The 25,784-nt window shown below is 40.7% G+C and overlaps 1 protein-coding gene across 1 annotated transcript; it reads left to right on the forward strand.

Annotated features, from left to right (window-relative positions):
* The first annotated feature begins 21,037 nt into the window (after positions 1-21,037).
* Positions 21,038-24,581, forward strand: CKS2 (CDC28 protein kinase regulatory subunit 2). Its single transcript, XM_074570896.1, has 3 exons — positions 21,038-21,379; positions 22,922-23,049; positions 24,123-24,581. Exons 1-3 carry the CDS (start codon positions 21,321-21,323, stop codon positions 24,173-24,175), a joined length of 240 nt encoding a protein of 79 aa, XP_074426997.1. The 5' UTR covers positions 21,038-21,320; the 3' UTR covers positions 24,176-24,581.
* The last annotated feature ends 1,203 nt before the right edge of the window (positions 24,582-25,784 follow it).

Consider the following 25,784-nt stretch of genomic DNA (forward strand, 5'->3'; position numbering starts at 1 on the left):
TGCCTGTGCCGGCTCACACAGAGTGGTATAAAACTTTTGAAACAAAATATTTCAATAAAGTGAACGCTGAAAGCTGTTAAACCTACAGAAAAGCAATCTTAGCTGTGAAGCTGAAAAAAACCTGTTATGTGCTCCTGAGGGTTTGTAAAGCAGAAGAACAACTCCCTGCTCCCTTCACCTTCACATTCCTAGTTCTGTGCCATGTTTACTCACTGCAAATTCTATCTTTGGCTTGATACCTCATTTGCCTGTTAACTAATCTGTTAAGTGTAATTGTTTACTTGCTTGAGCATTTGGATACCACATACAAAAGGTGAAACTCAAACAAGATTCTAGTGAAAAAATCAACCAATAAATGCTAATAAGTCATGTATCTATAATCCCATATTAAGGTCCATGGTTATTGGAAAGCAAGGCACCTGCTAAAAGCGTTCATATCATCTCCTACAACTACCTACTCACTCTGGCATTTTTAAATACCAGATCAGTTACATCATTCTTAGTAGCAGATGTTACAGCTTCATATCTTATATCCAAGCATAGGCACAACTGATGAAGATTTTAACTCTCATTTGCCATGAAAAATAATGATCCTGTAGAAAGGCTTGAATGCTGAAGAATCCCCTAATGACAAATTGGGGTGCTTGACATGTTATCAGAATAAAAACTCATTTTATATTTACATGAAAGACAGAAGTAATCCAAAAACAGTGTCCACAGATATAAAGCATACAGGAATGAGGGAAATTAGTTTCTTATCATAAATCAAAAAAGAAACCGAGAAAGAACCAAATGAAATTGAAAAAATACAAACCTTATTATTCAAATATCCTTCCTTGGAAGGGTAACAAAATGCTGTATTTGAAGAAAAAATGGATGCACATGAGGAAAAGAATGAAGGTCCTCACTTACAGATGTGTGAAGGTTGGCGAGGAGGACTGTAAACATACTCAAGTGACCTGCAGCTGAGGTGTTAAAAACCACATATATAACACTAATTGTTTAGTCTTCTGTGCTTGACAAGTAGAACATCTGTGCTTAGATAACACAGGCCTGTGATAGACTCAAACATGCTTGAGATTCCTGCCTTGCTGTCGGAAAGATCAATGCACAGTGTAAAACTACGCCTGCGTGAATCCCTGAAATACAGGCGAGAACAGCAGATTCGGACTCTCTCTCTCTCTCTTCCCCCGTCTCTCTCTCTCTCTCTCTCTCTCTCGCCCTCTCTAGCAGGGACCCTGTCACTGGCAACCACTCTCTCGAGCAAGGACCAAGCTCCACAGTGCCTGTGTTCCCAGTTGTGTGCAGCCTGGGTGCTGCTTTGGAGATCCCCCAGTTCCTGAGGTATCAAGATAAAATTAACTCTTTGCATTTCATCCCTGGTTTTGTGGTTGTTCCTGCATCCTACCTGTGTCAGCTCACGCAGATTAAGCATAGGAAAAGAGAAAAATCATATACGTACAGTCAAGAAAAAGAAGATGAAAGCAAAAGGAAGAAGAAAAAAAGAAAAAACAGCCCAGACTAGAAACATACCTGAAGAATAATTTAGCAAGAGACTCTGCAGAAATTTGGAAATACATTAATGGTTGCAATAGGATAAGTTTAATTTAGAAATAATTGGTAAACTTAAAAATACCAAAGTCCTCAAAGAAGAGCAGGTTTTTTTGATCTGGACAGGGCACCTAGGTTTCGTAACATAGACTTGAAAATATTCTCAATGACTGTTTGCCAAAAAAAAAAAAAAAAAAGAAAAAAACCAGTATATTTCTAGTTAATATTTGTTGCTAAAAAGGAATAGTTCCATGCTTACAAACTGCAACAAAGCATTAAACAATTTATTGGAAAAAATCATAAAAAAACAACAAAGTAAATATCCTACTGCTATATTCGGAGAGCATGAAAAAACTCTCATAGATGAGAATGATCTTTTCAAAAGCACTATTATCAGATAGAGAATTAGGAATCAGCACTAAAATTTTGGGTAACAGGTCACTCCACCTCCACCTGCATTAAAGCTCAGAAGACTGCTGCAAAGAATTTGAAGTAGCAAATGGAAAATGGCAAAGTTTGTCCTTTGTGCTTTTTGTTGGTCACTCTCTTCAGTGAATCCCTAGTACAAAAATATATTGCTATAATAGGACAACATGAGATATAATTAATCAAAAGAACATAACATTGTCCTATGTCCCAATGATGTAGTTCTAATGGTTACCAATGTTGTAAAACATTTCTCTTACATTTTGAAGGAAACTAACAAACTTAGTGATAAATCATATTATATAATTAAACAATATTAATGCTGGGATCCAAGACTACTGAGGTCCTAGGTGAGGTCACATTTCTGTGATGTTAACAACTGTGTGACATTGCTCAGGCGAAAATAGTTTTCCTAATGTTAATAAAGAATACAATATTAACCTACCTCTACTGTTTTGAAATTGCAAAATGATTAACTAGAATGGAAGAGTAACACAAGACTAATTCTCCATTTATCATGGCCAGGTCATAAAGTGCTAGTCATATCCATGATAGGTTAATTTCAGGGCTTTGCCCAAAGGAGGTTACTGACTTGGGAAAAGGGCACTGCTGACACTGCCAGAAGCCAGATTTTTGACCGCATATTTTACGGAAAAGAGGATATTCTCTCAATGGCATAGACAAGAAAAGGAAGATAAAGATTTTCAATTTTTAAAAGCTGACTAAGATCAGGTATCTTTTATAATTCATAATTGCCATTTGTGGTATTTGTGAAAAATTAACTTCTGGACAGTAACAGGTTGACCAACAAAAATGAGTCTTTTAAGAGCAACAAATAAAGGTGATGAATAAGATCTGTGAATGTTTGCTTGGAAAGTTCAAACATGTCAATGAGAATTCAGTGTTTGAAATAGCCACAGAAAGCCATCTCAAGTATAATTATTGCATCTCAGCAGAAATGCAATGTGACCATAAACAGCACAACTGTTTCTATCCCATCCATATACAGCACACGCTTCTGACAAGTTAATATACAGATTGTAGGTGGGAGTTCCAAGGTTCAAAGCTTGTTTTGTCGTTGAGTGGCATGTCCCTTAAGTCTATTTTCAACATATCTAATTTTAGTCACTTAGTGGAGGGGCTTAAGTTAGAAACGCAGTCATATTAAACTCTCTCTGCAGGCTACGTAAAGAGACAGTCAGTGGTAGAGGGCTGATTAGATTTCACCACAGCTGAATTACATTTAGTAAATGCCTGCTTAGTAATTCATACTAAAGCTATCTCCATATTAGCAGTTCAATTGTTTGAATAGCATTTGGAACAAACAAATTCCATGTAATCATTAAATAAGCTGTATACTTCTCTCCCCTAATTCAGTCTTCTCATTAGCTGTTTCTGTGAAAAGCAACTCAGTGGCCTTTTAATCACTATTCCTTCTCTATTAAGTATCTTTTAAAAGAGATAATTCTTCCTCCTTTCTCCTCCTGTTTCCTCAGGTGGCAAATAAGTAATAATCTATTCTCTAGGAGACTAGCACAACAGAGTTGTGTTTTTCTGATAATTACAGGTGGGTGAGCAGCTTGTCCACCTAATGGCTTAGCATACTGTAAAGATACCTATAACTCCCAAATACTTTGAATGGTGTTCAAGGGCTTTCTGTTCTCACAGTTGAAACCCCTGCTCCATCCCACATGCTAGTTAGTAAGCGTAAGACGCGGAAGGTATCATCATTTATCAATTTTACTCCAAAAAAGATTTTACACTCTGACAAAAACGTGTTGACAGTTGCACTTCAACCATTTTACAGGATGACACAGCATGTCTTGAAAAATGGTAATAGGAAAATTAATGGTATTTATTGCCTTTTCCATTTCAACCATCTACAGTTTAAAAATATCAATACAGGAACCTATCTAGTCAGTGTATATAATATAATGATACATTTTCTGAGCCAAATATAGTTGACTGAATAAAGGCAAAAGCATGGAACGCAACTGCAAAAACAGAACCAAGCAAATGTGAAAAAAAACCCCAACAAATCCAAACCTAGTTGAATTTTAAACATCTTTAGATATAATTAGCTCCTGATTGCTAAGTTACAATACATACCTATTAAAAAAATTTTCTTCAGGAAAAAGCTTATCTCCTGGAACAAAAACCATATTGCTACAGCTTCAGGTCTACATTCCATCATAGCTGCTCAGAAAATCTACCTACAGAGCCTTCCTCATTAGCAGTTTCTGCATTCTAGCAACATCATACATAGGAGACACAAGGTATTTACTTTGTATTAAAGGCTTTTACTTGAAAAACTTCAACTTGCAACTTCTCCTTCTTTATTATATACTTTGACAATCTGAGAGGCAATTCCGCAGTACATCTTGCAGGACACACCTTTACCTGTTCAGGGCCCCACAACATTATTGGAATTTACTGCAGATGTATACAAATATTACACTATAAACATTTCAGAAGAGGTACTGCATTTTATTACTTGCATTGCGAGAAGACAACAAACCTTTTGGAGGTGAAGTAATATATAAATGAATAAATTAATGAATAAAAATACATTTCATGCAAGTATAAAATGGAAGGATATTTCCATTTTCCCATTAAATCTTTTATCGCTCACTATTCACTAGGATATTATTTTCTTTGTAGAATATCTAAGACAAAGATCAGAAGCAAGAAAATACATCCTTCTCTCATTTATAGCATTTTTGAGGAGACAGTGAAGTCCAGTGAAGCCTGTTAATTAACAATGATGCACAAATAATGCAAGATTACAGGAATCTTTCTCATTTCCTTCAGAAGGCTTGTTTTAAACTCAGTAAATCAGAATCTCTAGATTCATTTAAAACCAAACTGGGACCATGCTACCATTATCTTCCTTCTAATTATAATCTTCATGATTCATATTTCAGTGACATTTGTCAAGGACCATAACACCATTATAGAAGACACTGCACGCAAACAAAAAGAAAAAAAAAAAAACAACAGAAATCTTGCAGCCCAAGAAAATCCCATAGAGCAGGGGGCTTCACATACAGCTAAACCATTCTAAAAGGGTAACTGTGATGTACGGAAAGTAGTAAGTGAGTAAATACACATTTTGGCCTACAGACTGCGAAATTAACATACTCTTATTCACCCCTATGATGCATACATACTCTTTAGTGCACCACTGATAGAAATTCATGGGGAACTAGAAGAATGCAAGGAATTTATGCAAATAACCCACACCTATGCCGCTTCAAATCATGACTCTTCTTTCAACACTAGGGAACATGTGTGCTACTATGTCATGCATATAGCAAAGTTAATATTCAGTACAGGGTATTAACACGAGCAAAAAGGTGACCAGAGTAGCTGCAGGACCAGAAGTAAAGTGGTGTTTTTCCTAATCTTAAATGGAGAAGGAGAATTGAATTCAAGGCATCTATTCTGTTCCTGGCAATATTTGCAATGGGAAAATACTAGACAGTTGTTTTCCCAAATAATAGGTCTTGTGCATGTGGCTGCATGTGTGATTACGCTGGAGCACTCCTGGTTGAACAACTAAAGGAAACTTGACTTCCTCCCCCCACATATTTTGTAACTGCAGAAAGGGGCATCCTCCATAACGCCCAATTATAAATCGGGCAGATTGAGATGCAACAATTGAATGGTAAGGCACAAGCAGTCACAGCTACAGATCTCTCTCAGAGTGCCATAAATATGACATCCAACCAGCTCAAAAAGACTGTGATCATGCTTACCAGAAGCTAACAAAATCCATTTCATTTAGTTTTGCCTTCTGCACAATGAAAAATATTGTAATTTTGTAGGAATTACTGTCAAACTCATGGCTCTGATTACATTCTGCCATTTAAAAGTGCTTGTATATGCATTTAATGCTTCCAAAGATGTCACCCTGAATACTGAAATTCTCTGTTCATTCACAGAAGAGACAGTATTAATAGCCAATGCAATGGCACCTTGATGCAAGACGTATCACCAAGGTAAGTAAAATTCAAGCTATCGTTTTTCCAAGTTAAAATCTGAGGTAGACTTGTGCAGTTACATTTGTAGTGTTGCAAAATACCCAACTGCTTCTTTTTAATCTGCTTCATGCAGCAGGAAGAATTCTGACAGAGCCAAAATACAATTTGAAGAATTGCTAACTTTAGACTGAACTCTTAGACTCTGAGACTTCGATTCTTCCCTCATGTCTTTATTTTGATCACTATAAAAGTGAAGCAAACAAAAGGACAAAAATAATTTCATCCTCTTACTGTCTAACTTCTCCTCTTGTTCTTTGAAATGCCAGAGTAGAGTAAATTCAGCACTTGGTTACTGGATTGTACAATCCACATTGCAATTTATATAGTGTCATCTAAAAAAATGTCATCTTGAACAACAGTTGCAGGAAAACACATCCTTATCCTGTGACAAGTTGAAACTACAGCATACAAAGCATTCCACACTGATAAAGCAGTATGTCTTCTAGAAGCATGTTGTAGTTATAAAAGCTCAATCATGTGATTGACCATATTAAAAAAGCAACATATTTAAAGCCTCACTACCTAGCTCATCTCCTGGAAACATGATGAAACATCAGTTAGTGAGGTGCTCTGTAACAGGGCAAAGTGATGTATTGTGGCAGTCATTAGGAATACGTGCTTTGAAAAATTTGGGTAAACTATGGATTTCTTTAAGCATCTCTACCAGTCTTCAATGGATTGGTGAGCTGCCTTGCTACCACTTAATATCCTTTGGGAAGACCTTTTCCCTCTCACACCCCACCCCACCTCCAGAAAGGAGCTGAATGCATTGACAAACCAACTCTATGAAAATCCTAGATCACCACATTCCTGATTCCCACATTCAGTCTGATGGCTCTATTCTAATTTTACCTTTTGAGAAAGCACATATTAAACATCCTGAAGGTTAATTTTTCCCACTCTTTCAAATATTAGGGTGAGGGTTTAAATAAGCGGTATAGAGCTTCAAGTTAAGTAAAGGCTGTCAATAGCTGTCACTAATTTACAGTAATTGACTTTGGTTATGTACAGATCAGATAAATGAGAGAACACATTTAACTAACAGATATACATTGCAGGACTGTTTGCTTTAATTTTCATCAATCATACGAAGCATTTTTATAACAAGTTTATTTTAGCATTATTCCGTTCCAAAATTCTTCACTTAATCTTTTTTTTTCCCCTTGTGGCTCCATCTGCTGATTGGAAAAATGTTACAAGGTGCCATGGTAACGCTTGCTATGCTACAAGACATATTAAAGAAAGTTTTCAGACTCCTCAGGCATAACTAAGACAGAGAAAAATGCAGAATAATGTCAAAGAAACACTTCAGAGATACTATTTTAGGAGATTTCATAGATTTGTAATTTATATATATTTTACATTAAAAAATTATAATACACAGACAGTGGAAAACGTGTCTGTCCCTAATGACACATCACAGATGCAACACATTTTGCTGTTTAAAATACACTTCAAGGGCTCTCAAAGCATCAGCTAGCAATTTTGAAGTTTAAACTTCACTGCTCAGCATCCAGCTACTGATGTCAATGATCAGTATCATTAAAAGACAAGTGATACACATAAGGATTCACTTTGAGGGACAACAGGTTAATATGCCTAGGCTACACCTCCTGTCAGCAGAAGATTCTTTTACAGGAAAATTCAGAGCACATAGTAATTTTGTCTCATTTGTGAAAGTCCATCTCTGTCACCGAAGAGATCTAGATGACTAGCTATACTAAGTTTAGACTGCTCTTGTACCCTTAAACTAGCCCTGTCTTCACTGAGGGCTCCCTGGCAGCAGCACAGATTAGTAGCTGATATCAAGCAAGAGAAAACAGAGCATGATCAAGCCAGAGCATTTATCCCATAGGCAGCCTTTCATCTCACAAGAGAAAACATCCATGCAGATCTATACTGTGCTTGCATATTTCTGCCAAGTGGAGCCCATAGAGAAAGAACTCCATCTCTTGCTTTCAGGCTGGATAATGAGTCTGAGTTTATGCTTTGCTATTTAATCTTATTTCTGTTGCAAACTTGCCTCATATATGATAATTATAATAGTAATAATAGACAAGTGTCATCTGAATTTTTCCAAAGGATGGGGACTCATTTCAGATTTGTTTTGCCATTATGCATACATACAAAACAGCAAATGTGACAACATAAGATCTTTGAAATCCATTTTTTTTCCAACATGAAATGTTTTCTATCTGTCAAGACCCAAACTCCAAGTATACCACCATCTACCCAAAGCATAACAATTTTTGTAAGCATTTTTTGTAACACTGAATCAAAAAACTGTGACTCAATCTCAGCCAACAATTAATTTACCTGGCATCCTGAAACACATCCTCCTTAACCCCAGTTCTGTTTCTCCTACCTTCCCAAAACAGATTTGTAAATCTAAAACCTGAGTACATTCTCAAAGTTTCATGCATTTCATGGCTTTTTTAAACACTTCTGTTTCAGACTTACATCTTTACCATACTGCAGTTGCAAACCAAGAGCAGTGACAATATTTGTCCTAGTTCTATTTATAGACAGCTGTACGATTTATAGTAAAGTTATACTCTATTGGAAAGCTATAGATACCAAAGACGTAGCAATGGTCTTAATATACAAATTTGTAAGGCAAGTTATTTAAGCTGAGGAGGCTGAAAGGGGAAGCTCTAACCAGGTTTGGACGTGTATGGCAACTGTGTCTCACAGATTACAGTTCAGTAAAGACATCACTGCAAGCCACTTCCATCACCCACTGTAGTTTTCATAGGAAATAAAGTTATGGCACATTTTGGCCAGTCCTTGGTCTGTGCAGTACAGGGATGGAGAGCCCAGGATGCATTCTGGCAGGCACAGCCCACAGGCATAGACGTATGTACAGTGCCACAGTGCAGATTCAGTTAAAAATCTGAATCAAAATTACACATCCTCACATCTCCCCCTGCCAAATGCTGGCACCGCAGTGGTTATGTTACCAAACATCCCACTCCAGAATGCACATAAAGAGATGAATTAACAATATTTTACTGTCTTCACAAAGAATCAAGCTAGTGTTTTACATAGCCTTTACTGTTTCATTGAAGATTAAAATCAGCATGGCCAGGAGTAAGTTTAGGGAATTTCACCAAAAAAACATTAAGACACAATTCATATAGTCTCAGCTACTAGCAATATTTTGAGATACAGTGCATCATACAAGCTCTGGCGTGAGGCTGAGGATGGGCAGAGTCATGACACAGAATCCAGCTTTGTGCTGTACAGCACGTAGGATGAGCAGGACCAGTGGGTCAGAGGTGGCAGTGCTGCGCTTTTGCAAAAGGCAAGCAATTCCCCCATCACAGAGGGGAGGGTGAACTGGAAAAAGGGTTTCGGGAAGAACGGAAACTGAAATCTCGCTAGCTCCCTCTGTAAGCTAGCACACAGTACTGGCAGTGTTTGAATTTACAGTAAAAGACAAAAAAAGGAGGTATTACAGAAGTGACAGTTTTAAGATACAGCTGAAAAATTTTACTGTTGGGGGCAAGCATGGACGAACAGCTCCATAAGAGAAGGGGCGCTGGGAGCCCAGTGTGACAGCACAGACAGCAGGTCCAGGGTGCCTTGCCAGGCACACACATGCCTGTAACACAGCGGTGACTGGAGCTCAGTCTGGACCCAGCGGCAAGCAACTCCTGCAGACTGGGGTCGACCCTAGCACAGCCTCCCCCATAGCTTGGGAGCCTCATCCCACCACTGTCACCAGTGGGAAGGGGCCACCGTCGGCTGCACTGGCTCAGCGCTAGTCCTGGTCCCCTCAGCTAATTCCACTCAGAGGGGGAGCATGCTCCCAGGGCACTTACACTGAGCTGAAAGTATCAGAAGATACAATATAAGAGAATGATTTCCAAATCTGCTGTCAGTCCACACATTGGACATCTGATGCAAAGATTATGCCCCAAAATAAAAGCTTAAAACAACAATTTTACAAAAAGGTAGCCCCAAAACCTAACCGTTTGAGCCTGCATGCCTCTCTTGCAGTGACGATAGGTTACCATGGGAGGAGTAACAAGATGCAGGAGCTGCACTACCAGACTAAGCCAGCAGAAGCTTGGTGTGTTCTGGCATGAGAAAAAAGCTCATACATGTATCTGATTTTCAACGGTGGAATACAACATAAAAAATATTCAACAAGTATTATGAAACATAACATTTGCTGGCATTCTACTGTTCACTTACACCTTAGTTCAAAATCTGCTGAGATGACCCAAGACTTTTCACTGATTTCAGTGGACCCTCAATCAAGTCCATAAGAATGGTTAACAGATGGGAAAGGAAAATCCCATTTTTAGCACACCTGCAAGCTGTCAACACAGGACCTGGCTCAGTATCCATGACAACACTGCTGATGTGCTGCTAAAAACAAGAAAAGGCATTAGTTTTAATACCTGTAAAGCCAGCTGAATCAGTTTGCCTGCGTTTCTCTTCTATGAATTTGCTGAACTTTTTATTCTTTTTCAAAGGTAAGCCTGTATATATGTGTATGTAATGATGTAAGATTGAAGTATGGCCAAGCAAGACTTCAGTCAAGGACATTCTTAGGATAACTGAAAACAGGCATGTTCTCCTGTGTTCTTCTAACTGAAACAGTTTACAGCAGAGGCAATTCGTTTAATCAGATAAAGGGATACAGCTGGAAAAAAAGGCCAAGGTTTCAAACCAAGCATATTTCTAACATACACCAGTTTTAGAAGTGATGTCATCTGAAGTTCTTTTTTGTATCAGATTTGCAACATTACCCCATGAACAGCAGAACTGGGGCAAAGGCAACACAGCGGTGAGTTTGATTAACACTTTTAGTCTGAGCAGTAGAAAGGATGGATTCTGACAGAATTTATTTCCAGGTAGAATCTTCTTCCCACCTATGTTATAACTGTTAAATTATTTTCTGTATAGATACTGCAGGGTAATATATAATGGGAGATTTTAACTGGTGGATATTTTTCTTTAGATGAATACCTAAAAAGCTGATTGTTAGGAAGATGTGCGTTACACACTAAGAAACTAAAAATATATATACTTAATTGTGAATGATAAAAGAGGTATAACTGCCAAGACAAATTCAAAGTTCTGTGTATCGCCTGCAAGAGATGACTGTTCTAGTATCTAAAATAAAGAAAGAAGGGGGTCACTGGAAACACTGAAAATTGAGGCATATAAACAGGGATTAAAAAAGGATAGAATTAGCTTGCAAAACGGAGCATTAAAAACCATGGGAAAGAATTCAAATAGCTATTCAGTGCAAGGGAAATATTTGGAAATAAGCAGAACTGAAAATGACCACTGAAGAACAACAAATCAGATGAGTTTCCATGAAGTAAGGCAACAGACTTAGTGAAGTTCTGGGATAATAGATACTCACAGGAGCAGACAGAATGATGGAACCCCACATATGACTGGAAAAATCTCTGCAGAAACAGTGTATTTTGTTCAGCACGTGTTTATCCCATAGAAGAGTGGTAAACAGTGCTGTGAAATCACGCAAGATGGCAATACAGAATATAACAGTTTAGCTGCAATTATTGTATCAGGGAGAAGAAAATAATCTACACCAAAAAAAGCAAGGACAAAGGACAAATTCAAGGTGAGGTAAATACAAAAAGATTAGAATATGTAAGTAGAATTCATTGTTCCCAAAGTTTTTGAAAACTAAGTTCTGTTTAACTGCAATGAAAGGAAGACTTGATTCAAAATGACAGGAGAAAATGATACCAATTAAATGTGTTGCATTTGATCCCAGCTCTACCAAGTAGTTCAAGGAGGCCACACCCCTGGGCCTGACTCATCCCTGAGGCTTCGGTGTCACCCACAGAAGAGAGGAGGGAGGGGAAAATCTGTAAGACGTGTCAGTGGCTCCTCAAAATGGGGAAACCCTGCTACCTGACAGGACAAATTTTTAGATTTTTATGGTAAGGTGGTGGGAACTCTGGTCCTTCATGTTCATTCTATGACATTTAGATCCTCCTACCTTCCAAACCTTTGCAAATGTTCCCACACCGTGACACAAGTATTAATCACAAGACTGTTATTCTTTGAAATAAAAATATAAATGCTCTCTGCCCATTATCTGCAAAAAATTCTGTTATCAACCAGTCTTCTTCATATTGTTAGCGCACAAACTAATAGCATCTTAGCCAAAAACTGTTAGGTACTGGCTTTCAAAGACCAGCTTGTCATTTAACATGAAATCAGTGAGCCCTCTAGTGGCTATTTTAAACCTCACATTGTCACAATAACCGTAAGAAAAACTGTGTGTACATATGTAGGTTTTTTCAGATTCCATTGAATTTCCTTTGAATTCAGTCATCTTCTACTACCTTAAACAAACAAAATTTTGTAGCAACCTATTAAAAGGCTCTATAATACATGCAAACAGATGTATTTTCAGCTTGCATACATTTGCTTTCCCTCCTATGCACAAAATTTACAAGTTATTAATTTTAAACATTCGAGTAACTTCACAGAAATCAATATTTACCTAAGGGGAGGGGAAGAAAAAAAGTCTATGCATTGGGCTCAAATTCAAAGTCCTAGTCTATAATCCTGCAGTATATAAATCCTATCTCCGGAAACTACAAACATCTGTAACAATGAATAAATCGTTCACAGGCTCTTCCAACACATAACCCAGGATGTGGCAGATTTAACATAAACAAAGGATGCTTGTTCTCACTCAGCCACAGAACCCATTGCAACAAGACAGTGTGAAGACAGGATGTTTGGCCCAAAGGCGACTGGAAAATTCGTGAAACAAAAATCCACCTGGGCCTGTTATTTGCAAAGAAATCCCCCATCAGTAATCCCTAGAGTCTAGACTAACCTGGGAACGTATCATCACATACTCCTTCAGCTCTTACACTCTTCTGGTACAGAAGGCATCCGTTATAGAAAGCTGCAAAGATACGGTTGGCTAAAAGGACCTTTTCTCAGGTCTAGCACTGACATTTTTAAGTAAAATCTTTACTCAAACTATTTAACCACTGTGTCAAAAATATCCAGTAACTGAAGAACTCTGCAATTCCATTGCAGATTTTTTGCCATTGATCCACTTTGAGATATTGCCATTTTGCACAGCCTACAAGAAAAATCTGGGCAGGATGGTGCCTCATTTGACAGCATCTTCATGTGCTTTATTCTCCAGTCATGATACCGTATCATCCTGAATTTGTTATATGAGTGTTGGTTGCTGTGGAAACCATCTGCTAAATTCAACATTATTGACTTTGTTTAACATGGGAATACTTCAGTATGGATCCTTTGCAGATCTGAGCTGTAGTCTTTAGACAAGGTTCTGATCACTCCTTTCACAGGAAAATCCACAGAAAGAGAGTTAGAGAGAATTAAATCTCACTGAAACAACAGAGGTCAATACTAGCTTCCAAGCTCTGCAAGGTTCTGAACGGATCACAGACATTCTATATCTGTACCCTGACCCTGCAAGCTGGGCTCTTCTATGACATGGGAGTAATTTATTCAAGAACGCCTTCAAAATGCAGTTCTTGAACCAGCGCAGGTACTGAAAGGAGCATGCATCATAATTGGCTCTATTTCTCAAGGCAGTTTATCCTCTCAGATGAAAATCCTCAGTAACTCAGATAGATTATTTTCAACACTTATATTAGCTTATCTAGAGACAGCTAAACCATCAAAACATAGCTTCATTCTTTAGCCTCTCCAAGACTTGATTCACATTTGTGTTTGAACTGAGAAACAAAACAAGCAAAATCCATTTTCTTCACGAACTGATGGCGGATTAAATAACACACAAACAAGTCCATGCTTATGAAAATGTTTTCCAAATTGAGTAAGGCAATAAATCCAAATATAACTATCTAAATTGAGGTAAACTAATTTTGGAGACTGAGTCTGCAAAGACAAATACTGTTAATATTACACATAGGAGAAGCCTGATTACGTCTGTAGGATCAGTGCTTCGAGGATTACCGGGGTTGTGAAAAACTAGGCAAATACCCTATAAAGACAGAAAATAAAATCACAGTCAAATAAAGAGTTATTTTACTGAATAGCAGAACTAAGTGAGACTGATTTTCTACTGACTCATGGTTTGTGAATGACTGGCTTTACTGTCTCAGAAGGCCTGCATGCCAAAGGCTGAAGGATATTTACTACTGAGGCACTTATATACAGTCTTTTTTCCCATGCAGATTCTTTGGTGTCTAGTAAGGTATGAGTTTAACTATAATGTCATCCCCCATCAGAGTGCCTCTGCTCTATCTGTCCACCTGTTATCATGAAACCCGCAATGATTTTTTGATCAACATCTCTTATTAAGTTTGACCAAACCAGCCAACAGGTTCAAAAGCTAATTGAGGATGAAAACCAACAGGGAGTACAATTGTTTAAGCCTTGCTTCCATAGGGAACATTAAAAACATAAAAGCACAGATAACAGTTCATCAATATATATTATGTGATTCACACTCAAATTATTCACAAATTATTAACTGTGTATATGATTATGACTCATGAAGACAGTACAAAAGGTTCCTTGACTCTGATCCTGCTGTTCTATTCAGGAAAATACATTCATGTATCTGACATTAGTGTTTTATAAGGACATGTTTGAAAATAGAACTGCAGTAAGTACATGGAACTTAAATCTTTCAAATATCCCACAGAACTGAACAGGAAAAGCTGCAGAGAATTATAATCATAAATTGCTATGCCCATGACAGATGGGAAACTTTGCACCTTCTGTCAAAAACCACAGAAAATATTTTTATACACCATAACTTACATCCTGAATTCTGTATATGCAATAGTAAGGTGCACATGGGCCCATCAATATAACATAATATTTACCATAGCCCACATTACTCTGTGGATGGCCTTGCTCACAAACAACAGGTTACACAGAGGATTTAAATCTGCTCCTGTCTAGATACACAAGATCATCCAGAAAAAACATCTTCATGGTCCATCTTTAGTCCCAAAGAGGCTCTACGTTGACTACAGTCATGCTGTTCTCATAGGGAACATAGAATACTGCTGTTCAAAACTGTATGTGGCTGCACAACAGCTACAGAAGACAGAGGGAGAAGCTCAAGAATATTCTCCTCTTGCTTTTGCCATTTTATCTTGTTTCAGCATCAAGAGCTAATCAGACAGGGCTTTGAGCAGGAGCATGCTTTCCAGCTGAGCAGCTCACGTGTTTTTCCCAACAGACCAATGCCCCTGAGACTATGCAGAACCCTTTTCAGTCTGTACTATAGAATCATAGAATCATTTAGGTTGGAAAAGACCCTTGGGATCATCGAGTCCAACCATCAACTCCACTCTACAAAGTTCTCCCTTACACCATATCCCTTAACACCACATCTAAATGACTCTTAAACACATTCAGGGATGGTGACTCCACCACCTCCCTGGGCAGCCTATTCCAGTGTCTGACCACTCTTTCTGTGAAGAGCTTTTTCCTAATGTCCAGCCTAAACCTACCCTGCTGCAGCTTGAACCCATTCCCTCTCGTTCTATCACTAATTACCTATGAGAAGAGACCAGCACCAACCTCTCTACGATGTCCTTTCAAGTAGTTGTAGACAGTAATGAGGTCTCCCCTCAGCCTCCTCTTCCTCAAACTAAACAGTTCCAGCTCCTTCAATCGCTCCTCATAAGATTTATTCTCCAGGCCCTTCACCAGCTTCGCTGCCCTCCTCTGCACTCGCTCCAGCACCTTGATATCTCTCTTGTATTCAGGTGCCCAGAACTGGACACAATACTCAAGGTGTGGCCTCACCAGTGCTGAGTACAAAGTATGAGTACAGGGTATGGCAAACTTCTTTCATATTTGCTTTGATACATGCCTTCAACACACTGATGCATGAGTGCATGGTAAGAGCTAGTCAATAGCTTTTATTTTTAATAAATGTACGTATTTGTTGTTTCATTCACTTCTGACCTGGCTCAGAAGCTTCAGTCAGGATCTGAATCCACCACCTAATTCCAGAAACCAATTTATTTGACTATGAAAATGTATTACAATTCAAATCAAAAGGTCATTCTAGAACCCTGGGGAAAAAAAATTACTTTTGTTCTACAGCTATCTACTGGCAAAAGTTACAAAGGCAGGCATAACTGACACAACCACTGAAAGCAGGCCTCAAAGAAATCAATGATCAGAGACAGGATCAGTTGGACCTAAAACATTCCTGCAGGACGTATTTTTTTCTAAAATGTCCTAGATAATTAAATTAGGTACTGGTAGGAATTATTTCCTAAGGTCTAGCCCAAAGCTGCCTTGACAAAGTTTAAGCATTTTTATTCTCTCCACACTGTACACAGAACAATTTACTCCCTTCTTTGCAGTGTGACCGTCACAGCCTTTGTGTATAACAACATTCTGAAGTAAATGTTTAACAGCCCTCTTTCACACAGTATCACACAGCATGGCTGCGGTTGGAAGGGTCTTATGGAGGTCATCTGGTCTGGCATCCCTGCTCAAGCATGGCCAGGACCATGTCTAGACATCTTTGGAAGATGTCCAAGGATGGAGACTCCAGCAGCTCTCTGCGAAATCTCTGCCAGTGCCCCATCGCCCTCACAGTAAAAAAGTGTTTCCTGATGTTCAGGAGGAACATTCCATGTTTCAGTTTGTGCCCATTGCCTTTGGTCACGTCACTGGAGACCACTGGAAAGAGCCCGTCTCTGTCTTCTTTGCACCTTGCCTTCAGGTTTTTATATATGCTGATAAGGTCACCCCTGAGCCTCCTCTACTCCAGGCTGACCAGTCCCAGATCTCTCAGTCTTTCCTCACAGGAGAGATGCTCCAGACCCCTCACCATCTTTGTGGCCCTTCATTGGATTCTCTCCAGTAGCTCCATCTCTCTCTTATACTGCGGAGCCCAGAACGTACTCCAGCAGTGGCCCCACCTGTGATGAATGGAGGGGAAGGATCAGCGCCTTCAACCTGCTGGCAACAGTTGTCCTAATGCAACCCAGGATACCATTAGCCTTCTTTGCTGCAAAGGCACATTGCTGGCTCACGTTCAACTTGGTGTCCACCAAGACTCCCAGCTCCTTTTCTGCAAAACTAATCACCAGCTGGGTGGTTCCCACCATTTACTGGTGCCTGTCGTTGCTCCTGTCCAGGTGCAGGACTTTGCACTTCCCCTTATTCAACTTCACAAGGTTCCTCTCAGCCCATTTCTGCAGCCTATTGACCTGGCAGCACAACTGTTTGGTACTTCAATCACTTCTCCCAGCTTCCTGTCATCTGCAAACTTGCTGAAGGTATGCTCTCTCCCACTGTGTAGATCATTAATGAGGATGTTGAACAGGATCAGACCCTGTACTGACCCCTGGGATACACCACCAGTTCATCACCACCCTCTGGGCCTGGCCATTCACCTCACTGTCTGCACATCCAGCCCATTTATCAACAGCTTCTCTATGAAGATATTATGGAAGTGTCAAAAGCCTTACCAAAGTCTAGGTAGACAATAATCACTGCTCTCTGCCTGTCTCTGCAAGGCCATTTAATCACGGAAGTTTAACAACTTGATCAAGCGTGACTTGCCCTTCATGAGTCCAGACTGACTGATCTTGATGCTTTTGTTGTTGTTCATGTACCTGGAAATGATTACCAAGCTTAACCAATGTAGCAGGAGACCCCCCACACGTCTAACAGCACAGCACAAGGGCACAGTGGTTGGCCTGGCAGGAAGCACATGAGCTGCAAGTCATGTGGACAGTGTCACTAGCCACACACCCCAGATACCCAAGCCCCAGAAACTACCTCGGTCAACGAGCCTACTGAGGTGACACGACCAACAGATGATCACAAATCAGATCTGACCAAGCTATAAAATGGGGCCCCCACCGGAGAACCCTTTGGAGTGATTCTCCTTGGAGCAGCTGATCTGTGATTGGAAGCCCTCCCTTTGGGTCAGGACGCCGTCCAAAGTAACTTCCCAGGATTCAGAGTCCTAACCTCAAAGGTGAATGTTTTGTGCATTTTGAGTCCACATTCTAAGCCAAGATCCAGCTACATGTCATACAGTATTAGTTCCCAACCGACATCCTGAACCTGTAAGTTGTGCCTGCTGAGATGTTTGTAATATAAGATCCCTTTCAACTTGACTATTCCACCCTTTTCCTGACACCATTAAAACTGATTTTTGGAACGTATTTTGTTGATCTCACACTTTCATGACAGCTTATTACTTTATTTCAGTAATTTTACAAATAATACCCCTAACATTTTCATTTTAATAGTGGAACTTAACAAATTCCTGGTACTGTTGCATTATATACCATTCATCGTTTCAAAGTCTTGTCAGAGAAAAGAACTGATGAAAGAAGCGGCTGAAATGGCACTCTGGTACTAAATAAGGTCTCCTAACCCTGGATTACTAAAATCAGTATGTTAGTTTCATTAGCTCTACCAGTTGCCTGACAAATACAGTTGTTCAATCCTGAGGAATAAGGATTTTTCAAAATAATTTTGATGGATTTCAAAGAAAACTGGACACATATCTGCCCAAGAATCCTTTTAATCCTCTTCAAAATTATGATTTAGTATAAACATGAGTGTTTGCAATAGAAGGAAAAGTTGTTTTAAAGGAACTCCAGACTTTCACTTCTGACTGAACTCAAAGGGGGCTTATACATCGGCTTCCATAAAGGTCAATTTTCTCTCACGTTCAATATGTGTGAGAAACTGAAAGGTTATAAAGAAGGCACATAGATGAAACGTCTTCCATCCAGCTGAATCCCTCTGTCATAGTGGTTTGATCTTTTTTTTCCCATTATTACACAACACAATTCCTAACAGAAATTCTTGTGTACTGTCTGCCTTAAGTATTCAGAAATAACAGTTGTGCTGCCTGCAACTAAGCCAAAACACCCCACACTCTGTTTTGAATAACCCAACCAATACCTTAGAAAACTTGCAGGTGGTTTGTACTTGTATGATTTTACTGGAAGTGATACTCCACCTGAAGATCTTTGTTAATGAATTTCACAGATTTAACACATTTGCACCAGTACAAAAATACTGACTTAATTTCGCCTGTAAATGACCTGTGTCAACATGCCTTCAGATGCAGCCCAGTTAAGAGAAAAATACTACTGCTAGATTATGATAAGCACTCCTGTGTGAACCTGGTTTAAACTTTGGCATTTAAGACATCAGGCTGCAGTACTAGTAAAAAAATGCTGCTAAAACCAACAATCTCGACCCATGCATATGTGTCAGCACTTGTGCCTCACATGACTTCCTTTTTTTTTTTTTGCCCCATCAGCGCAGTTTTCAGACAGATGTATTATATTATCACAGACAATACCCGTGTTTCTGGCAGCATCATGAAGGCAGAAAATTAAACTAGTCTTCTTTTACTACAGAGGCTCAAGAAGGAAACAGCAGCAGCAGTAGGCAGGGCGCACAGAACACGAAGAAAGCAACAGCCATGTAAGAAAGGCAGGTACTGTTTTTGCAATAGAGAAAAGCCGTTTCCATCAGAGCTGACATGATAAGGGAAGGACTAGACAAAGAGGCTCCAACAAAGGCTTGTAGAACATCTCCTACCCCACAGACAAAAGGACAAACTGATTCATACCGGATTAGTGTCTAGAAGGGTAGTCAAACATTTAACCAGGGCTAATGACATTGCGTAATTTCAACAAAAAGGAAAGAAATAAACTAGTCTGATAAGCCCTCTAGGTGTAGCATAAAGAGAAGTAAACAGAGGCAGGACATCCAGGAATAATTTCAGGTGCTCTGGACAGGCTCTGAACCCTGGAATACCTAACCAATGGGAAACAGGGGAGGGAAAATTCAGCCAGCGTTAGGAAATAGGTGTGTTTCAAGAACCAAAAGTGTGCCTACTTGCTAGGTCACCCGCTCTTGCAAGAACGTGAATAAAAATGTGCTTCACAGAGGATTCCACCCAAGCCTATTTTATTCGGACTGAAACGTATTTCTCACAGCAAGATCACCCTTCCTGGCAACATTCCCACTAAGCTTATCTCATCTCACAGGGTAACTACACCCAAGAAATACCACTGCATGCGGTGTATGAAGGCACGGACTCCGCCTGTGATAAGCACATCATTTATTGCTTCTCAAGCCTCGGCTTTTATACCTGAGCTCTAAAACTTTCCATCCACCTGCTAGGCAAGTAAACACATATCTCAGATCACTAACCCAGTCACCTTATTCAGTTCCCACCAAGACAAGCACATGAAGCTGTTTTGTTGTTCCATGTTTATATTAGACCAGTTCCTCTTCGTTCCATCCATATAGACATCTGTGTTCCTCTTTCTGTGTGCTCTGCTCACCGTGTCTTTGGCCGTACGCAGGCCTCTGCTCGTAGATCTGCCACAACTGCACCTTAGGAAAGCGCAGAATTCAGCACTTACCTACTGAAAACAAACTGCTGCCAAAAATAACATTCATATCCTAAGAACTGCAGTGGCTCTTATCAAATCCTGGTAAGCTGCCTACAGTTTTACCATGAAAGTATTTACTGTACTATTTTGCTGGGTAGTATTTGTAAACCAAAATCCTGTGCACAGACCACACACTGCTCCAAACACGCCTGCACCCCACTCTTAATTTCTGTTTGTGCTCTGAGCAAGTAGCACATCAAGTACTACCGATACTACAGCCTCCCAAACCAGGGGAGCAGCCGTGTTTGTGGAACGGACATAGCCCAGCATTCCACCAGCTTACAACCCCCACCCAGACCCAGCGTTCACGGTACAGAAGTGACCTCCAGGGCATTTAAGTCTGAAGCTTCATGAACAGGCCGGAAGAGGCTCCCTCCTGCTTCCTGCCGTGACACCTAGGACCAAAGCCGCTCCCCGCCGCAAGGGCCGCGCCAAGCCGACCGTGACGCAAACAAGGCCGGACCGGGCCAAGCCGAGCCATACTGCGCTCAGTGATGACCCAACAGCTCCAACAGCCGCTCCCCTCCCCCCTACAGTCTAGAAAATGCTGGAACCGCCCGGAACCGCCTGCGGCTGGCCAATCACTGCGCCTCTCTCCTGCCCCGCCCCAGCAACGGCGCCGAGCCCCGCCGCTCTCCCAACCACCACCCCCTTACGCAAGGCTCCCCTGCAGCTCCCGGGGATCGGGTGGGAAGGCGACCACCCGAGTCACGTGGCGGCGCGGCGGGCGCGGCACGCCATTGGCTGGCCCGGAAAGACCAATGAGAGTTGGGCTCTTGGATTCAAACCGAGGGCGGCGCGGAAGCGGGCAGTTAGTCTGTGGGGACGCCTGTGAGGAGAGCTGTGCCTGCTGTTTGTGCTGCCGCCCGACATGGCCCAGAAGCAAATCTACTATTCTGACAAGTACTTTGATGAGCAGTACGAGTACCGGTACGAGTCTGGGGGGGCGGTTTGAAGGGGTTAGGAAGGGGCTCCTGCTGGCCCTTTCGGGCGGGTGGGGTGGCTTGGGCGATACCCTTAGGGAGTAAGCTCTACCGATGGCGGCGGTGAGCGTGGCTTAGACTTCCCTGGAGCCAGGAGGGCTTAAAGCCTGAGGGGGCAGGGCCCGTGCCTTGTCCCCCATGGCGGAGGGTTGCGTAGCTTTCCACCAGCTAGGGCGGGGTGATTCGAGCGCTGGCCCTTCCAGGGCGATCGTTCGGTGAGCGGGCAGCGCAAGCCCCAGCCAGAAGGCGCCAAAGGAAGCAGGGTAGGCGGCGGGCGAAGGCTGTTGCGCCTCCCTGGCGAAGCGGCTGTGGCGGAGCTGGGCTGAGGCAGCGCTGCCGGCGGGGAGCGCTCGGCCCCTGCTGGCGAAACCCAGGTGGCGACCGCTGCAGAGCGCAGAGTGGTGGCCCGGACGACCCCCGCGCCTGCTGGTGGCGCTGGCGCTTACTGCCCGGAGGGCGAGGGGCGGGGCGGCGGGGCCTGCCCGGGGAGGAGGGCAGGGCCCCTCCGGGCCGCCCCGGGTCCTGGCGTCTGGCTTGCTTAGAGGCTATGAGAAGCTGAGGCAGGGAACTGAAACCCCCGTGTTCAGAATGCTTAACGCAGCTAAGCGTAACGTCTTGTACTGCCTCAATCTCAATTCCAGCTCTAAATGTGGATGAAGCGTGCATTTTAATTAATGCATTAGCTTTGAAGGCAGTTCATAAGGCCATGTCAAAACACAACACTAATAAATGTAGTTCATAAAGCCTTCAAGACAGTCCTCTACCTGCTAGTTTTCAAAGCTTTAACAGCAGTCAGTTCTGGATTATAACTGATACTGTGGAAGTTCAGTCCTCTAGACGTGAAAGCACTGCTACAACTCAGGTGACTTTTTTTCCTCTGTGTAGAGGTCTAAGTGTCCCTCTTATCAGCTGACTCCTATGATCTCAAAAACAAGATTGAATGTTTTGCTTTCTATTAATTGATAAAAGAACGTGCAAATGTGGAGAGCAGGGTCTATGCTTCTCCTCAGCTGACAGATCAGACTCTTCGGTATTGTTAGTGTTCTGTCTTTCTAAACCAGCACTGTAGTCTCTGTGGAAAATATATTGCTGGTTACAAAATGCAAAATACAAACAAGTGACTTTAAGGACTTTGGAGTTTTAGGATGATTGATATTTTTCAACTAGCTGATATGACAGTTGCACATACTTCTATACAAGTAGAATGATTAGAGCATGCAAGGGAATTAATCTCTTCTAGGAAGTAGGTTGGCTCTTTCAGTATATAGTTGCATTACAGATGTAATGTTTAGTTGACAAAATGATTTTTAAAACTGGATTCTGGGACAGATGCTTTATAATCAAACAGCACCCTAGGCTTTTTTTATAGGGAATGATGGTATTAATAACTGAACTTCCTTACTGTCTTTCAGCGTAGATCTGTACAGATTTTCTAGTGTATGCAGACATTAGTGTATGTAGTGTGTATTTAATAATTAAACCTCTACAGACATGTGATGCTGCCAAGAGAACTTTCAAAACAAGTCCCAAAATCCCATCTAATGTCTGAAGAGGAGTGGAGAAGACTTGGTGTTCAGCAAAGTCTTGGCTGGGTTCACTACATGATCCATGAGCCAGGTAAGCACATCTGGAGAGAATGAAATGAACAAAAGAGTCTAAAATATCAACTGCCTGGTGCTCAGCTAAAGTATGTAGTACATAATTGCTCCTGCAGTGGAATCCATCTGGAATTCACTACTCAGTGTTTAGACTCCTCTTTATTTCCTTGCTCCTTTAGCCATTTGTCAGCAAAGGCAACATAACAGACTCTATTTTAAACTTTCACATCTTGCTCCTAGAACTGCAAAATTCTAGCCTTGGCCTAGGTATGCATCAGTAGACAAAACATGCGAGACTGGAAACTGTTCCTACTTCTGCCAAAAGAAATGGGCTTCTTGTGTGCTCATGAATAATGTCAGCATCTCAGTGACTGAACCAAACTTTATATAGAGGCATATCTTTAAATCATAAAGCTGACACACCTACTTTTTTTACAAAAACTTGGACAAGGTCCTGTATTAATGCTCTGAAAAGTCTACAGTATAGTTTGAACTGTAGTTATACAGCCTAGTTAAAGCTGCCCTTAAAACCAGTCTTTCAATTAATGAGGCGTGAAGCTCAAAAACTCTTAGCAACTAGGGTGTACTGAGAACAGACATTCAAGATAACTTACTGTTGACAAGCCTGACGAAAAATAACTGGTGACAGATGAATCGCAGCACCATAGATTCCAAGTTTCTGAAGGAACTGTGTGAAGAAATTAGAGTAAACTTCCAGTGTTTCCCTTCCCTGGGCGCCTTTAATACTTTAGGCATTTCTGGAGGAGGAGGAGTTTACAATTAAGTGAGATCAGTAATAGTGGCATCTGTAATTTTTTTCCAGTACTTCCTTCTTCTAAGTATCTTAAGTTTATGATACTGCCAATATTTGGTATGAAACTTTCAAAAGCACCTGTTTGATTGTTGTAAGGTTACTGTGAAGTTGGTCTGTTGATACTACACGTGGGGCCATATTTGTGGACTTGACTACTTAATCTGTTTATTATTTGACAGCAAGCTTCAACTATTGTTCAAGACTTCCTAAATGAAAGAAATCCCTATAATCAAGATTTAGGTGACAGACTAATGCTTTGTTCAATTTTATTTCCACAGAACCGCATATTCTTCTCTTCCGAAGACCTCTTCCAAAGGATATGCAGAAATGAACCATTGTCTATAAATCTTCTGGAACTATGTATATGAGTGTATATATGTTGGTAGTATTCAGTGAATACTTTAAAATGTACAAAACTTACATCCATACCTGTGCATGAGCTGTATTATTCACAGCAACAAAGCTCAGTCAAATGCAATTCCAAGTAGGCTGCTATGGTGTTCAAAGAGTGATGAACTTATCTTTTATACTGTTAATGTAAGTGCCTATGTGACTTTTCAGTGAATTCTGTTTATTAGAAGTTACATATTGCATGGTCTGACTATGTGATCACTTCTTACCTGTGTTCAATAACTTTTGCGCTCAACTTTTCTGCTGAAGTGTATAGCATGTTCAAATTCAATGGCTCACCTCTTTTGTAGTAGGCATAAAGAAATAAACTGGTTTAAATGATCTCTAAAACCTAAGAGTCCTAATTCACCAGACAAAACAAATATTCATTGTTTTACATGTTGAGAGTACCTACTTCAGGTGGTACCTACTACAGGAAAGAATTAACTTAGTGAACCTATTTTTTTTCTCTGCAAGTATTATTTTGCTCTACAGGCCAAAGTTCCTAACCCTGATTGAAATTGGGAACAGCAAGCAATCTGAAAAGAAAGCTGTCATTGATAGGTAATGCTCAAATTAGCTTCTGACATGCTCAAATTATGGGACTCTGTAGTTGATGTAGGTTATAATGGGATTAATTATTCTGCAATGACTACTTCTTATCTTACTTCTCATGAGGTGTCCAGTGACAACGCAAGGGAATGGCTTAATGCTGTGTCAGGGGAAATTCAGGTTGGATATTGGGAAAAAGTTACTCACTGAGAAGGGTGGTCATGCACTGGAACAAGCTCCCTGGGGAGGTGGTCATGGCCCCAAGCCTGTGGGCATTCGAGAAGTGTCCTGTGGGCATTCGAGAAGTGTCCTGTGGGCATTCGAGAAGTGTCCTGTGGGCATTCGAGAAGTGTCCTGTGGGCATTCGAGAAGTGTCCGGAAAATGCTCTTGAGATGCGGTTTAACTTTAAGGATGCCTTGTGTGGAGTCAGCAGTTGGACTTGATCCTTGTTGGTCGTTTCCAATGCAGGATATTTAATGATGACTTGGTATAAACTTGTCTTAGGGTGTTAAAAGGTACTTGATATTTCAGAGAGATATTTTCATGCTTGTTGGATTTGATAGTACCAGTTCATCTTTCTGCTGTAGACTTTTTAGCATGCAGTTTTGGCCTGTACTTCTGGTCTTGCATCCTGGTTTGGTTTTTTTTCTGGAAGCCAGGTTGTACTCTGTGTAGGCAGAAGTGGTTTGGAAGAGTTGTCAAAGTAAACAGAGTGCTTTTCATCTGATAAAAGCAGCTGCTGGTTGTAGGACAGCATGAACTTGGTTTCCTTGACCTATGAAAGGTCAGGGCTAATACAGTGAAACTCTGACCGGCCCTCTTGTAGGAAGCTGTGTGCCAGCAAAGGTGAGCTCCTGACAAGTAATAAATTGCATCAGAATGGTCACTGTGGTATCTTGGGGCCCTGTACTAGTAGCCAAGCAATCTGATGTTTTAAAAAGGTCCTTCAGTATAGTTGGTGTTTGAATTACTCCATCTAGTACCTGTGCACCTCGTT

Source organism: Larus michahellis, chromosome Z (assembly GCF_964199755.1).
Source record: "Larus michahellis chromosome Z, bLarMic1.1, whole genome shotgun sequence".
Lineage (NCBI taxonomy): Eukaryota > Metazoa > Chordata > Aves > Charadriiformes > Laridae > Larus > Larus michahellis.